Below are 17,139 nucleotides of genomic sequence, written 5' to 3' on the forward strand. Positions count from 1 at the left end.
TTAAACAAAAGAATAGTTTTCTTCATCTAGACAATGTGCTTAAGTTTTTCAAATTTTCAGTGTATATTATTGAATATTTTCCATTTTGATAATATTTAAGAAACTCAGAGCACTTTGTAATATTTTGTCGAAGAAGATGGAAGGGAGAAAAATTTGCCATTTACTTAGAACTATGGTGACTAGTTTTGATTCAGATTTTTTAGATATTAATTATTACAGCAGTTATTAACTTTGTATCTTCTATCTTGTCAGAAAGAGTTACGGTACTTAAAAAAACTGATCCCTTTTAAAATTTTTTTATTTTCAAAGTTGGATAATTATTCTACCCCTTTTTTAATGAGCTTATGTTGTTTCAGGTGTTGAAATAATAAATGTATTTATAATTTTCAAGCTAGAATTATCTTTAGAGACTCAAAATTTTCATTTTCTTTTCAGCAAGCAAACCAAAATCATGTTAGGTCATACAAGTAATGAGTAGTGCTTAGAACTACAAGTTACATCTCATGACTCTGTCCAGTATGTTTTTTTTTTTTGGTCATGCTGTTTTGTTGTTTTGTCTTACTAATTCCTTAATTTTAACTTGTGAAGAAATCTATCATGAAGAATAATTCTTTCTGACAGACAATTAAAAACTGGGGCCTAATTGGATTCTTCTTTTTATGATAGGTTACTACAGAGAGAAAACCCTAATGGTACATTTGAAAGGAAGTATTATACTGGATTGGAATCTTCAATGTAATGTTGATAGAATGAGAAGCATTTGTCCTTTGGGTTCTATTAGTAGTGATATTAGATATTTTGTTTTTTAGATTTACCTAACATTTCCTCTCCTCCTACTCCCTACCCTTCTCAGCTTCCTTCTTGCTCTCACCTGTACTCAAACAAATAACAAACAATCATTAGAGTTTGGAAGGGATGAAGAAATGTGGTAACAATACTTGCCTTTGAATAAATGACTTGTACCTCAGACATTTTTGAAAAATTGGTATCTCCTCTGTTTCTGAGAGCTCTTGAGACTCTGGATTTTATTACAAATGCATTCCAGAATTTAAAGGTATGGGCAAAAGGCAAGAATTACCTAGTTTCCTAGAAGGAAGACAGTGGATAAAGATTGATAAAGATATATAAAGAATTTTTATTTTTCTGAAAGGTCGAATCAGTAGAAGAGATAATTTTGGAATAATTCTTCCTGTTCAGGAATAGATCTCAAGTTGCTATTGATTTTACTTTCTACCACTACAGTTCTTCATTTTATCCTTGTGTTTTTGTTTTCCTTAAGTGGCTTTTGACTGTAAGTATTGTAAATGGAATAGAAAAAAAGAAGACATTTTTTCCATAAGCCTGTCTAATGTAGAAGAAATGAAAGGTTCATTGAGAATAATAGCTTATTGTCTACTTTGGTGATATACTATGACTGTGCTACCTAGTAACACTTTCTTTCATTGAAATATAGTTGACATACAATATTAGTTTCTGGTGTACAACATAGTGATTTGACATTTGTATACATTGCAAAATGAACACCGTAAGTCTGGTTACAATCCAGCACCATAGAAAGTTAATACAATATTAGTGACTATATTCCCCATGCTGTACTTTACATCCCCATAACTTATTTATTTTATAACTGGAAGTTTGTACTTCACGATCCCCCCAACTCTATCCCAGTCCTTCCTCCCTCCCTCGCCATGGTAACCACCAATCTGTTCTCTGTAGCTATGAGTCTGGGTTTTGTTTTGCTTTGCTTGTTTTGTTTTTAGATTCCACATATAAGTGAATTCATGTGGTATTGGTTTTTCTCTGTTTTACTTATTCCACTTAGCATAACTTTATCCTCAAGGTCCATCCATATTGTCACAAATGGAAAGATTTTATTCTTTTGTATGGCTGAGTAGTATTCCATTACACACACACACACACACACACACACACACACACACACACACCATATCTTTATCCATTGATGTGTCATCCATCAATGGACACTTAGGTTGTTTCCATATCTTGACTATTGTAAATAATGGTGCAATGAACATAGAGATGCATATATCATTTCAAATTATATTTTTGTTTTCTTTAGATAAATACCCGGAAGTGGAATTGCTAGATCATACATATTTTTTAATTTATGAAGAACCTTCATACTGTTTTCCATAGTGGCTGCACCAATTTACATTCCTACCAACAGTGCACGAGGGTCCCTTTTCTCCACATTCTTGCCAATGCTTGTTATTTCTTGTCTTTTTTATAGTAGCCATTCTGACAGTTGTGAGGTGATATCTCATTGTGGTTTTACTTTGCATTTCCCTGATGATTAGTGATGTTGAGCATTTTTTCATGCACCTTTTGGCCATCTTTTTGTCTTCTTTGGAAAAATGTCTATTCAGATTCTCTGCCCATTTTTTTATTGGGCTGCTTTTTGTTGTTGTTGAGATATATGAGTTCTTTATGTATTTTGGATGTTAACCTCTATTGGATATATGATTTGCAAATATCTTCTCCCATGCAGTAGGTTGCCTTTTCATTTTTTTGATGGTTTCCTTTCCTATGCAGAAGCCTTTTAATAAATGTAGTCCCATTTATTTATTTTTGCTTTTGTTTCCCTTGCCTTTGGAGTCAGATGCAAAAAAAATCTCTAAGACTGGTGTTAATGAGCTTAGTACTGCCTGTGTTTTCTCCTAGGGGTTTTATAGTTTCAGGTGTTATATTTAAGTCTTTAATCCATTTTGAGTTATTTTTTGTATATGGTATAAGATAGTGGTTCAGTTTCATTTTTTGGTGTGTAGTTGTCCAGTTTTTCCAACACCCTTTATTGAAGGGACTATCCTTTCCCCATTGTATATTCTTGCCTCTTTTGTGTAAATTAATTGACCATATATCCATGGGTGTATTCCTGGGCTCTCTTTTCTGTTCCATTGATCTATGTGTCTGTTTTGTTGCAAATACCATGCTGTTTTTATGATTACAGCTGTGTAGAATAGTTTGAAATCAGGGAGCGTGATACCTCCAGCTTTGTTCTTATGTCCCAAGATTGCTTTGGCTATTCAGGATATTTTATTGTTCCATACAAATTTTGGAATTATTTCTTCTCATTATGTGAAAAATGCCATTGGAGTTTTGATAGGTATTGTGTTAAATATGTAGCTTGCTTTGGGGAGTATGGACATTTTAACAATATTAATTCTTCTAATCCATGACCATAGAATGATTTTTACTTATTTGTGTTTTCTTCAATTTCTTTCATCAATGTCTTTTAGTTTTCAGATCTTTTACCTTCTTGGTTAAATTCATTTCTTGATATTTTATTCTTTTTGATGCAATTTTAAATGGGGTTGTCTGATTTCTGTTCCTGATAGTTCGTTATTTATGTATAAAGACAACAGAGTGTTGAATATTAATTTTGTATCCTGTAGCTTTAGTGAATTCATTTATTAGTTCAAATAGTTTTTTGGTGGACTCTTTAGGTTTTTTGACATATAATATCATGTCATCTGCAAATAGTGACAATTTTGCTTCTTCCTTTCTAACTTGTATGCCTTTTATTTCTTTTTCTTTCCTAATTGCTGTGGCTAGGAGTTCCAATATTATGTTGAATAAAAGTGGGGAGAGTGGGCATCTTTGTCCTGCTCCTGATCTTAGAGGAAAAGCTTTCAGCTTTTCAATGTTGAATATGATGTTAGTTGTGGGTTTGTCATATATGGCTTTTATTTTGTGAGGCAAGTATTTTAGTACCATGTTGTTTAATTTCCATGTTTTGGTGGTTTTTCCAGTTTTCTTCTTGTAATTTCTGTTTTCACACCATTGGGGTAAGAAAAGATACTTGATATGATTTCGGTCTTCTTAAATTTATTGAGACTTGATTTTTGGCCTAACGTGATTGATCCTGGGAAATGTTCTGTGTGCACTTGAGAAGAATGTGTGTTTTGCTGCTTTTGGATGGAGTGTTCTATATAAATCTGTTATGCCCATCTGATCTAATGTGTCATTTAAGGCTGATATTTTCTTACTGATTTTCTGTCTGGGTGATGTATCCATTGCTGTAAGTGGGGTGTTAAAGTCCCCTACTATTGTTATATTGCTGTTAATTTTCTCTTGAAGTTCATTAGTATTTGTTTCATATATTTTGGTACTCCTATGTTGGGTGCATACATATTTATAAATGTTATATCTTGCTGGATTAACCCCCTTATTGTTACATAGTGCCTCTCTTTCATTTATTGCAGTCTTTGTTTTAGAGTCCATTTTGTCTCATATGAGAATAGCTATTCCAGCTTTCTTTTCATTCTCATTTGCATGGAATGTGTTTTTCCAACCTTTTGCATTCAGTCTGTTTGTGTCCTTATGTGTGAAGTGAGTCTTTTGTAGGCAGCATATAGATGGGGCTTTTTTTTTTTGATTGGAGAATTTAGTCCAATTTATGTTTAAAATAATTATTGATAGGTGTGTACTTATGGCCATTCTGTTTTTTGTTTTCTGGCTATTTTTATTGTTTCTCTCAATTCTTTTTCTCTCTTTCCTTGTGGTTGGTGATTTTCTTTAGTGCTTTGTTTAGATACCTTTCTCTCTCTCTCTTTCTTTTTTTTTGAATAGATCTTTATTGGAGTGTAATTGCTTCACAATACTGTGTTAGTTTCTGTTGCACAACAAAGCGAATCAGCCATATGCATACACATGTCCCCATATCCCCTCCCTCTTGAACCTCCCTCCCATCCTCCCTATCCCACCCCTCTAGGTCATTGCAAAGCACCGAGCTGATCTCCCTGTGCTATGCTCCTGCTTCCCACCAGCCAACTATTTTACATTCGGTAGTGTATATATGTCAATGCTACTCTCACTTCGCCCCAGCTTCGCCCACCCACCCCATGTCATCAAGTCCATTCTCTATGTCTACCTCTTTTTTCCTGCCCTGCAACTAGGTTCATCAGTACCATTTTTTTTTTTCATTTTTGGATTCCATATATATGCATTAGCATACAGTATTTGTTTTGCTCTTTATAACTTCACTCTGTATGACAGACTCTAGACATCCACCTTACTACAAATAACTCAATTTTGTTTCTTTTTATGGCTGAGTAATATTCCATTGTATATATGTGCCACACTTCTTTATCCATTCATCTGTCGATGGACATTTAGGTTGGTTCCATGTCCTGGCTATTGTAAATAGTGCTGCAGTGAACATTGTTGTGCATGTCTCTTTTTGACTTATGGTTTTCTCAGGGTATATGCCCAGTAGTGGGATTGCTGGGTCATATGGTAGTTCTATTTTTAGCTTTTTAAGGAACCTCCATACTGGTTTCCATAGTGGTTGTATCAATTTACATTCCCACCAACAGTGTAGGAGGGTTCCCTTTTCTCCACATCCTTTCTAGCATTTATTTTTTCTAGCTTTTTTGATAAGGGCCATCTTGACCAGCATGAGGGGATACCTCACTGTAGTTTTGATTTGCATTTCTCTAATAATTAATGATGTTGAGCATCTTTTCATGTGCCTTTTGGCCCTCTGTATGTCTTTCTTTGTGAAATGTCTATTTAGGCCTTCCACCCATTTTTTAACTGGATTGTTTGTTTTTTTGATATTGATCTCCATGAGCCATTTGTATATTTTGGAGATTAATCTTTTGTCATTTCATTTGCAAATATTTTCTCCCATTCTGAGGGTTGTCTTTTGGTCTTGCTTATGGTTTCCTTTGCTGTGCAAAAGCTTTTAAGTTTAATTAGGTCCCATTTGTTTATTTTTGTTTTTATTTCTGTTACTCTAGGAGGTGGGTCAAAAAAGATCTTGCTGTGGTTTATGTCAAAACAAGTGTTTTTCCTAAGTTTTCCTCTAAAAGTTTTATAGTGTCTAGTCTTACATTGAAGTCTTTAATCCATTTGGAGTTTATTTTTGTGTATGGTGTCAGGTAGTGTTCTAATTTCATTCTTTTACATGTAGCTGTCCAGTTGTCCCAGCATCACTTATTACAGAGGCTCTGTTTTCTCCCTTGTATGTTCTTGCCTCCTTTGTCGTAAATTAGGTGCCCATATGTGCGTGGGTTTATCTCTGAACATTCTATCCTGTACCATTGGTCTATATTTCTGTTGGTGCCAGTACCACACTGTCTTGATAATTGTAGCTTTGTGGTATAGTTTGAAGTCGGGGAGCCTGATTCCTCCAACTCCTTTTTTCTTTCTCAAGGTTACCTTGGCTATTCGGTGTCTTTTTTGTTTCCATATGAATTGTAAGATTTTTTGTTCTAATTCTGTGAAGAATGCCAGTGGTAGTTTGATAGGGATTGCATTGAATCTGTAGATTGCTTTGGGTAATATAGTCATTTTCACAATGTTGATTCTTCCAATCCAAGAACATGGTACATCTCTCCATCTGTTTATGTCATCTTTGATTTCTTGCATCAGTGTGTTATAGTTTTCTGAGTACAAGTTTTTGCCTCCTTAAGTAGGTTTATTCCTAGGTGTTTTATCCTTTCTGTTGCAATGGTAAATGGGAGTGTTTCCTTAATTTCTGTTTCTGATTTTTCATTGTTTGTTAGTGTATAGAAATGCAAGAGATTTCTGTGCATTAATTTTGTATCCTGCAACCTTACCAAATTCATTGATTAGCTCTGGTAGTTTTCTGGTGGCATCTTTAGGATTTTCTATGTATAGTGTCATATCATCAGCAGACAGTGACAGTTTTACTTCTTTTCCAATTTGGATTCCTTTTATTTTTTTTTCTTCTGTGATTCCTGTTGCTAGGACTTCCAACACTATGTTGAATAAGAGTGGCGAGAGTGGATATCCGTGTCTTGTTCCTGATCCTAGTGGAAATGCTTTCAGTTTTTCACCATTGAGTATGATGCTTGCTGTGGGTTTGTCATATATGGCCTTCATTATGTTGAGGTAGTTTCCCTCTATGTCCATTTTCTGGAGAGTTTTTATCATAAATGTTTGTTGAATTTTGTCAAAAGCTTTTTCTGCATCTATTGAAATGGTCATATGGTTTTTATTAGTTAATTTGTTAATGTGGTGTATCACATTGATTGATTTGTGTATATTGAAGAATCCTTGCATCTCTGGGATAAATCCCACTTGATCATGGTGTGTGATCCTTTTAATGTGCTGTTGGAGTCTGTTTGCTAGTATTTTGTTGAGGATTTTTGCTTCTATGTTCATCAGTGATATTGGTCTATAATTTTCTTTATTTGTGATATCTTTTTCTGGTTTTGGTATCTTCGTAGAATGAATTTGGGAGTGTTTCTTCCTCTGCAATTTTCCGGAAGAGTTTACAGGGAATTGATTTTAGCTCCTCTCTAAATATTTGATAGAATTCGCCTGTGAAGCCATCTGGTCCTGGACTTTTGTTTGTTGGAAGATTTTTAATTACAGTTTCAATTTCATTACTTGTGATAGGTCTGTTTATATTTTCTAATTCTTTCTGGTTCAGTCTTGGAAAATTGTACCTTTCCAAGAATTTGTGCATTTGTTCATGGTTGTCCATTTTATTGGCATATAGTTTTTTGTGGTAGTGTCTTATAATCTTTTGTATTTCTGCAGTGTCAGTTGTGATATCTCCTTTTTCATTTCTAATTTTATTGATTTGTGTCCTCTCCCTTTTTTTCTTGATGAGTCGGGCTAAGGGCTTGTTAATTTTGTTTATCTATCAAAGAACTAGCTTTTAGTTTTATAGATCTTTGCTATTGTTTTCTTTGTTTCTGTTTTCTTTATTTCTGCTCTGATCTTTATGATTTCTTTCCTTCTACTGACTTTGGGTTTTCTTTGTTCTCTCTCTGGTTGTTTTAAGTGTAGGGTTAGATTGTTTACTTGAGATTTTTCTTGTTTCTAGAGGTGAGATTGAATTGCTATAAACTTCCATCTTATAACTGCTTTTGCTGCATCCCATAGGTGTTTTCATTGTCATTTGTTTCTATGTATATTTTTATTTCTCTTTGATTTCTTCAGTGATCTCTTGGTTATTTTAGTAGTGCACTGTTTAGCTTCCATGTGTTTGTGTTTTTTACAGTTTTTTTCCTGTAATTGATTTCCAGTCTCATAGTGTTGTGGTCAGAAGAGATGCTTGATATGATTTCAATTTTCTTAAATTTTTCGAGGCTTGATTTGTGACCCAAAATGTGATCTTTCCTGGAGAATGTTCCATGTGCACTTGAAAAGAAAGTATATTCTGCCACTTTAGGGTGGAATGTTCTGTAAATAGCAATTAGAACTATCTGGTCTGTTGTGTCATTTAAAGCTTGTGTTTCCTTATTTATTTTCTGTTTGGATGATCTGTCCATTGTTGTAAGTGGGGTGTTAAAGTCGCCTACTATTATAGTCTTACTGTCAATTTCTCTTTTTGTGGTTGTTAGCATTTGCCTTATGTATTGAGATGCTCCTATGTTGGGTGCAGAAACATTTGTAATTGTTATATCTTCTTCTTTGATTGATCCGTTGATCATTATGTAGTGTCCCTTCTTATCTCTTGTAACAGTCTTTATTTTAAAGTCTATTTTATCTGATACGAGTATTGCTACTCCAGCTTTCTTTTTCTTTTTTTTTTTTTGTGGTACGCGGGCCTCTCACTGTTGTGGCCTCTCCCATTGCGGAGCACAGGCTCCGGACACGCGGGCTCAGTGGCCGTAGCTCACGGGTCCAGCCACTCCGCGGCATGTGGGATCTTCCCAGACCAGGGCACAAACCCGTGTCCCCTGCATCAGCAGGTGGACTCTCAACCACTGTGCCACCAGGGAAGCCCTCCAGCCTTCTTTTGATTTCCATTTGCATGGAATATATTTTTCCATCCCTTCACTTTCAGTCAGTATGTGTCCCTAGGTCTGAAGTGGGTCTCTTGTAGATAGCATGTATATGGGTCTTGTTTTTGTATGCATTCAGTGAGTTTGTTTCTTTCAGTTGGGGCATTTAAACCATTTACATTCAAGGTTATCGATATGTTGTTCCTATTACCATTTTCTTAATTGTTTTCAGTTTGTTTTTGTAGGTCCTTTTCTTCTCTTGTGTTTTTTCTTCTCTTGTATTTCCCCCCTAGAGAAGTTTCTTTACCATTTGTTGTAAAGCCGGTTTGGTGGTGCTGAATTCCCTTAGCTTTTGTTTGTCTGAACAGCTTTTGACTTCTCCATCGAATCTGAATGAGATCCTTGCTGGGTAGAGTAATCTTGGTTGTAGGTTTTTCTCTTTCATCAGTTTAAGTATATCCTGCCACTCCCTTCTAGTCTGCACATGTTCCACTGAGAAATCAGCTGATAATCTTATGGGGACACCTTTGTATGTTATTTTTTGTTTTTCCTTTGCTGCTTTCAATGCTTTTTCTTTGAATTTAATTTTTGTTAGTTTGATTAATATGTGTCTTGGTATGTTTTTCCTAGGGTTTATCCTGTACGGGACTCTCTGTGCTTCCTGGACTTGGGTGACTATTTCCTTTCCCATGTTAGGGAAGTTTTCCACTATAATTTATATATTTGCTCAGACTCTTTCTTTTTCTCTTCTTCTTCTGGGACCCCTATAATTCAAATGTTGGTGCGTTTCATGTTGTCCCAGAGGTCTCTGAGATTGTCTTCAATTGTTTTCATTTTTTTTCCTTTATTCTGCTCCTCGGCAGTTATTTCCACCATTTTGTCTTCCAGCTCACTTATTCGTTCCTCTGCTTCCATTATTTTGTTATTGATTCCTTCTAGTGTATTTTTCATTTCAGTTATTGTGTTGTTCATTTCTGTTTGTTCTTTTTTTTTTTTTTTGCGGTACACGGGCCTCCCACCACCGCGGCCTCTCCCATTGTGGAGCACAGGCTCCGGACGTGTAGTCTCAGCAGCCATGGCTCATGGGCCCAGCTGCTCTGCGGCATGTGGGACCTTCCCAGACCAGGGCACGAACCCACGTCCCCTGCATCGGCAGGCGGACTCTCAACCACCGCACCACCAGGGACGCCCTCTGTTTGTTCTTTAGTTCTTCTAGATCTTTGTTAAACATTTCTTCTATTTTCTTCACCCGTGCTTCCATTCTATTTCCGAGATTCTGGATCATCTTTACTATCATTACTCTGAATTCTTTTTCAGGTAGATTGCTTATTTCCTTTCCATTTATTTGGTCTTGTAGGTTTTTACCTTGCTCCTTCATCTGTGACATATTTTTTTTTTGCTGTCTCATTTTTTTTTTTCTTTTTTTTTAGTGGGATTGTGTTCCTGTTGTACTGTTTGTTTGGCCTGAGGCTTCCAACACTGGAGTTTGTAGGCTATTGGGTAGAGCTGGGTCTTGGTGCTGAGATGAGGAACTCTGTGAGACCTTACTCTAATGTCTGTTCCCTGGGGTCTCAGGTTCTCTGTTAGTCCAGTGGTTTGGACTCGGAGCTCCCGCTGCAGGAGCTTCCGCTCGACCTCATGCTTGCAAATCAAGATCCCACAAGCCGCATGGGGTGGCAAAAAAAAGATAAAAAACAATAACAAAGTAAAAAATAAAATTAGAGTAGGAAAATAACAGATATGTTAGCAAGAATATAAAAATAAAAATATAGATGAATCAGCAATCAGAAGGTACATCCGTACCACAATAGTAAAAAAGAGGAGGAGGGAAAAAGAAAAAAAAAGAAAAGGAGGTGGGGGAAAAGCCTTGGCTGTGGAGAGTGGGGGCCTAAACAAGGGCAAGGTTTGGGTGGTGGGTGGGGCCGATGCTCAGGACCCACAGGGCTGGAAAAGGCTCTGGGGGCTGTGGGGGGTGGGGCTTAGGCTCAAGGAACAGAAGAGGCCCACACATGCTCTCACCGCCCCCCCCCCCCCCCCCCCGCCTCCCCGCCCCCATCTCAGAGGATATGGGACCTCTCCTGGGAGCCAGCAGGCTTTCTGGCCTTGAGTGGGCAGGGCAAACTCCCTCTTTTCCTCTCCTGCTTCTCTGGCCTGGCGTCTGGGAGGGCCCCTCCTGCCTGCCTCTCCTGATCTCCCCAGCCTCCCTGTTATGCCCCCAGGATCCACATGGCCTGGAGGGGGCTTTAGATTGCAGGGTACCAGCCTGGGAGCTCAGCAGGCTCCCCGGGCCCCAGTGAGCAGGGTAATTGCCCTCCGCTCCTCTCCCGCTCCTCCTGGATGGCCCCTTCCACCTGCCACTCCTGATCTCCCTGAACTCCCTCCTATACCCCCAGGACCCATGTAGCCTGGATAGGGCTTTGTTGGGGGGGGGTGGGGACTGGCTTGGGAGCTCATCAGGCCTCCTGGCCCCTGTGGGACAGGTGATCACCCTCTGCTCCTCTCCCGCTCTTTCCGGAGAGTCCCTCCCACCTGCCTCTCCTGATCTCCCCTGCCTCTCCTGTTCTCCCCGGCCTCAGGGACACCAATCTTGTCTGGCCTCCACTTGTCCTCCCCCGTCGGTCCCTCTTCAACCTACCGGTTCACTTGGGGGGGAGGATCCTCCCATCTCCTTGGGGGTTAGAGTCCTCCACCAGTAGCTGGCAGACGCTCTAGTTGTGGGGAGACACTAACTCCAGGTCTTCCCACACAACCATCTTGACTCGTCTCTCTCTCTCATTTTTATTTGTGTATTTACTATAAGTTTTTTCTTTGTAGTTATCATGAGGTTCACATGTATATCCTATGTATATAACAGCCTATTTTAAGTTGATAGCAACTTAGGTTTGAGTACATTACACAATTCTACAATTTTTACTACCCTCCACCACATTTTATGTTTCTGATGTCACATTTTACATCTTTTTATTTTGTGTTCCCTTAACACATTAATGTATTTTTAGCTAATTTTACTTCTTTTATCTTTTAAGCTTCATGGTAGCTTTATGAATGGTTGGTCTACCGTCTTATATATTTACCCTTTCCCCCGAGGTTTTTACTTTCATAAGTTTTCTCGATATTAATTAGTGCCTTTTTTTTCAGCTTAGAGAAGTGACATATAACATTTCTTATAAGGCTGGTTTAGTAGAGACCTCTTTTAGCTTTTGCTTATCTGGAAAACTCTTCATCTTTTCTCCATTTCTGAATAATAACCTTGCCAGATAGAGTATTCTTGGTTGTAAGTTTTTTCATTTCAGCACTTTGAATATGTTGTGCCACTCACTTTTGCCCTGCAAAGTTTATTCTCAGAAATCTGCTGATGGTCTTAACTTTTGACATTTTTATTATAATATGTTTTGGTTGGATCTCTTTGGGTTTATCTTATTGGAATTCTCTGGGCTTCCTGGACTTGGATGTCTGTTTCCTTCCCTAAGTTAGAGAAGGGTTCAGCCATTACTTTTTCAAATAGTTTTGCCCTTGCTCTTTCTCTTGTTTTTCTGGGACACCTATATTGCCTATGTTATTTTACTTGATCATGTTCCACAGGTCCCTTATTTTTCTTAAAAACATTTTTTTTTTCATCTTACTGTTCTTTCTGTGTGAGTTCCATTGCTTTGTCTTCCAGTTCACTGATCTGTTCTTCTATTTCATCTAGCCTGCCGTTGAACCCCTTTAGTGTAATTTTCAGTTCATTTATTGTACTCTTCAGCTCTGTGACTTCTGTTTGGCACTTTCCTATATTTACTATCTCCTTGTTTGAAGTTCTCACTGTGTTCATCCATTCTTCTCTTGAGTTAGGTGAGCATGTCTATGACCATTACTTTGAATTATTTTTCAGGTAGATTACTTCTGTATCATTAAAGTTTTTCTCCTGAGGTTTTTGTCTTGTTCTTTCATTTGGAGAATATTTCTCTGCATCCTCATTTTGCCTGACTTTCTGTATTTGTTTCTTTATATTAGGTGAAACAGATAACTCTCTCAGTCTTGAAGGTGTGGACTTGTGGATGTGAGGAACCTTCTTGTTCAACCTTGCCTTAGCTGTTCGTTGTCTTTCAAACCTTTGCAGTTGTCTGAACTGCCTGATTTATTCTTGATGTGTCCTCATTGATGAGAGTGTACCAAGGCCTGTAAGTGTGTGCCCAGGGGAGGAATATCACTTAGCACCTATTTTCAGGCTCATTGGCAACCAAATCTTCAGGCAGCAGCTTTTAAAGTATGCAAATGTATACATTCCTTTGGGGCCAGAATCGTAATCCCTGCTGGCCACCAGTCCAAGAGATCTGGAACATGTCCCCTGGGTGACAGTTGCAAAATTCAGGGCTCCAGATGAGTTTATAATCTCCTTTCTGGGAGGTCTTGTTGAGCTGTATCATGGCCAGAGGGATGCCCAGGGCTTGTGTCTTTCTGCTTATATTACCTGGGAGTGCCTTCTTATCCCTGGATGTATGTGAAATCTGAAACTTGTCCCTCAGACTGAAGCTCCAGGCTAAGTAAATAGACCTTTTTCACAGGAAGACTGGAGTTGTATTTCAGTTTGCTGTCTGTGTAGTGTCCTGAGAGTGGTGACCTGCCAAGAACTGTCTCTCTGATTGTTACTGTTCTGTGGAGCTCTGTAGCTCAAGTCTCTTTGGCCACCAAGGTCAGGTAATCAAGTAGTGTCCCCTGTGTGGATTGCATGCACCCGCTGGCTTTAGCAAAGGCAGCTAATAGCTAAAAGGGCTGAGTCATGCTAACCAGCTTCAGAAAAGCAGTGAGAAAATATCTTGACTGTGTGGTACTTGCATATGTTTCTGCAGTGCTGTGGGAGAATGCCTTGTCTGTGGATGTGTGCCAGTTTTAGGCCAGGAGTGGGAGAATGCCACAATTGCTTCTACTGTCCCATCCGAGCCAGGGAGTAGGGGTGTGCTACAACTGCCCATGCTTTTCAGCTTCAGGAAGGCAACAAAATAGTGCTGTGACCGCTTGCCCCTGCCTGTCTTAGCAAGGTGGTGGGAAGGTGCTGTCCAAACTTGCCTGCCTGTGCTAGCAGGGTAGGTGGAGAATACAATAATGGCATCTACCAGTTCCTTTAATTCCAGAGAGAGAGATTCAAGCATCTCCTGCCCCTCCTGCAGGCGCTTTTAGATTAGTAAATGAGTATCCTTCACATATAGTCCAGGTGCTTTTCAAAGTGCTGTTTTTTTGCTGGGTCTTTGGTGAGTAAGCCCATCTGCTAGCCCTTTAAAAGGGGAATCTTGGTTCCCTACAGCACTTTGTGTCCCTTTGGTTTTCTAAGCAAGATGTTTTTAGTGCTTGTCTCTCTGGTGCAGATCCCAGGGATTAAGGTGCTTGATGTGGGGCACCAACCCCTTCCTCCTCCAGGAGAAGCACTGGACTGGTGAGATCCCTTCATCTTGTGTGTTGCTGCACTGAGCTGTGGTTTTTGCCAAGACTATGTCTCTGCCTTTCCTATCCATCTTGATGTGGTTCTTCTATCCTTTATCGTGGAGAAAAGTTCATCTCATTTTCGGATCTTTTTCATAGGGAAATGATCCATATGTAGCTGAAGATTTGGTGTGTCCACGGGAGGAGGTGAGTTCAGGATCTTCATATGCTGCCAGGTTGGACTCCCTGTAATATATTTATTAGGTGTTTACTTTTTAGATCTCCTTTAGTTTGGGTTGACTGAGAGGAGTTATTTATAAGTTATGTGAGTTGTTAAAATTGACCACAGAATAGGTGTAGAGGGATATATGCCTATAATTTTCTCCCCCAATTTTAGCAGTTGTCTTCTGAACCAAAAATAGGTTCCATAAAAGTAATACTTTTTTGGTATAATTTTATTCTTTGTTGTAATGAAAGCCTAGAAGTCAGATGGAAAATTGGCATCTTTGTTGATACCATAGTTATAATTGAAACTATTGGTTCAGTTGAAAAATGGACTGAACCAGTAGTTTAAATTAGAACTATTTCTGGCCCTTTTCAATTGAGATGGGGTGGTCCTTGGAGGAAACTTTGCTTATATATGACTTATCTTTCTTGGGAGACTCGGTTAATAAAATACTAAGAAGCTAGTACTACTTCCTACCCTAGATTATTTTTCTTCCCAACTTTACTTACATTTTTGATATTTGGGGGTCATTTTTATAATCACCTAAAAATTGACATTGGTAAAGGATGTAAAACTCAAACTGATATGTGGTAAAAAATTGTGGAGAAAAGTTAATGCTATTTTCAAAAATAATGTTAAAGATTATCTTGAAATTTACTTTATCCATTGACCAGCCTATCTTAGAATGATGCATATATGATCTCGAGTGATCTTTTAGTGTGCTAGACATTTAGCAAGCCTACCATAATGCTCCTGTCTTAGGTTATTGGCGTTCTAAAAGAATGTTGTATTTGAAAATGACTGAGGGGTTCTTGAAATATTATTAACATGGTAGATATTGTCCTTCCAGGTATTAGAATATATTATAATGTTTACAATAGTATAAAATCTGTGTAAGAATTCAGGATTAAAATATTAACTACATGTATGTCTCTTAAATCTCTACCAGTATTAAGTAAATAAACACTAATGTCTGAAACACAAATGCCACTTTATGAAAGATACTCTTCTTGATCACTCTGTATTAAAAAAGCAGCTTCTCTTTTCTTCTTTTATAATTGCTAAACTATTTTCCATTTTCGATGCCATTCATTCATTTATTCATTCATTCTTGAGAATCTGAGTTTCCATCTGGAATCATTTCCCTTCAGCCTGAAGAACTTCCTTTAGCACTTTTATAGTGCAGGTGTGTTGGTCTTAAATTCCCTTAGTTTTCTTTTATCTGAAAATGTTTTCCTCTTGCTTTCATTCCTGTATTAGTTTTCTAGGGCTGCCATAACAAAGCACCACAAACTGGGTGGCTTAATAAAAAAAAAAATCTACTCTCTCACAGGTCTGGAGGCTACAAGTTCAAAGTCAAAGTGTCAGCAGGGTCATGCGCCCTCTGAAACCTGCAGGAGAGAATCCTTCCTTGTGTCTTCCTTTATTCTGGTGTTTTGCTAGCAATCTTAGCATTCCTTGGCTTGCAGTTGCAGCACTTCAGTATATGGCTCCGTTATCACCTGATGTTCTCCTGTATGTCTTCTCCTTTTCTTATAAGGGCACCAGTCATTATTGGATTAAAGGCTCAGGCTGCCGCAGTATAACTTGATCTTGAATACATCTGCAGTGACCCTGTTTCCAAATAATGTCACATTCTAAGATGTTTAGAACTTCAGCATTTCTTTTTAGGAGACACAGTTCAGCACATAACAATTTCTGAAGGATATTTTCTGGATTTACAATTCTAGGTCGATAATTTTTCAATTTTGTTTTCATTTCTATTGCTTTCTGGCCTCTGTAGTTTCTGATGAGAGATCAATAGTCATTTGTATTGTTTTTCCACAGTATGTAATGGGTGTTTTTCTTTCCCTTATGGCTTTCAAATTTTTCTCTTGATCTTTGATTTTCAATAGTTTGACTATGATGTTCACATTGGGATTCACTGAGCTTCTTGACTCTGGTACTTTATGTCTTTTATAAAATGTGAGAAATTTTCACCCATTGTTCTTTCAGATATTTTTTCTTCACTATGTTATTTCTCCTTTTTTTCTAGGACTCTAGTTCTACTTAGGTTAGACTTTTTGATATTATCCCCCATATTCCTCAGGCTCTGTTTTTCATGTTTGTTTGTTTTTTTTAATCTGATTTTTTCCTAACTGGATAATTTCTGTTCATATATCTTCAAGTGCACTGACTCTTTTCCTTTGTTATCTCTGTTTGACTGTTAAGTGCATTAAATGATGAATTCTTTATTTCAGGTAGTACAGTTTTTAGTTCTAGAATCTACATTTGGTTGTTCTACATAGTTTTTATTTCTCTGCTGATATTTACTGTCTTTTCATTAATTCATAATGAGAATGAAGAGGGCATAATAAATCTTTGGCAGAAAGAGAGTGGAGGTGCATCTAATATCAGAGAACCTAAATATGTTAAACAATGCTCACAGCTCTGAAGGGAGAAATAGACAACAATACAATAATAACAGGGGACTTAAATACCCCCACTTTCAACAATGAATAGATCATCTAGACAGAAAATCAGTAAGGAACCACAGGACTTGAACTAAACCTTAGACCAAATGGACTTAAAAAAACATATGCAGGTTATTCCGCCCAACAGTGGCAGAATACACATTCTTCTCAAGTGTACACAGAACATTCTCCAGGGTAGATTATACATTAGTTCACAAAAGAAGCCTTAGCAAATGTAAGAAGATTGAGATCATATTAAATATTTTTTCTGGTCACAATGGTATGAAACTAGAAGTCAGTAGCAGATGGAAAACTAGAAAATTCATAAATGTGT

General features: G+C 37.7%; 1 protein-coding gene across 13 annotated transcripts in view; it reads left to right on the plus strand.

Annotated features, from left to right (window-relative positions):
• Nucleotides 1–17,139, plus strand: part of EXOC6B (exocyst complex component 6B) — a 710,711-nt gene that overhangs the window by 244,390 nt on the left and 449,182 nt on the right. For 11 of the 13 annotated variants that reach the window (XR_012325650.1, XR_012325649.1, XM_033838288.2 and 8 more), the window contains one exon: nt 14,286–14,333. The exons of the other annotated variants lie outside the window; for them this stretch is intronic. Coding sequence is in view for 9 of the 11 variants with exons in the window: in XM_033838288.2 (XP_033694179.1) it covers nt 14,286–14,333 (48 nt within the window). In the remaining 2 variants the exon portion in view is untranslated. The remainder of the gene's footprint in view (nt 1–14,285; nt 14,334–17,139) is intronic. 13 annotated transcript variants of the gene reach the window in all.

Source organism: Tursiops truncatus, chromosome 14, assembly GCF_011762595.2.
Source record: "Tursiops truncatus isolate mTurTru1 chromosome 14, mTurTru1.mat.Y, whole genome shotgun sequence".
Taxonomy (NCBI): Eukaryota; Metazoa; Chordata; class Mammalia; order Artiodactyla; family Delphinidae; genus Tursiops; species Tursiops truncatus.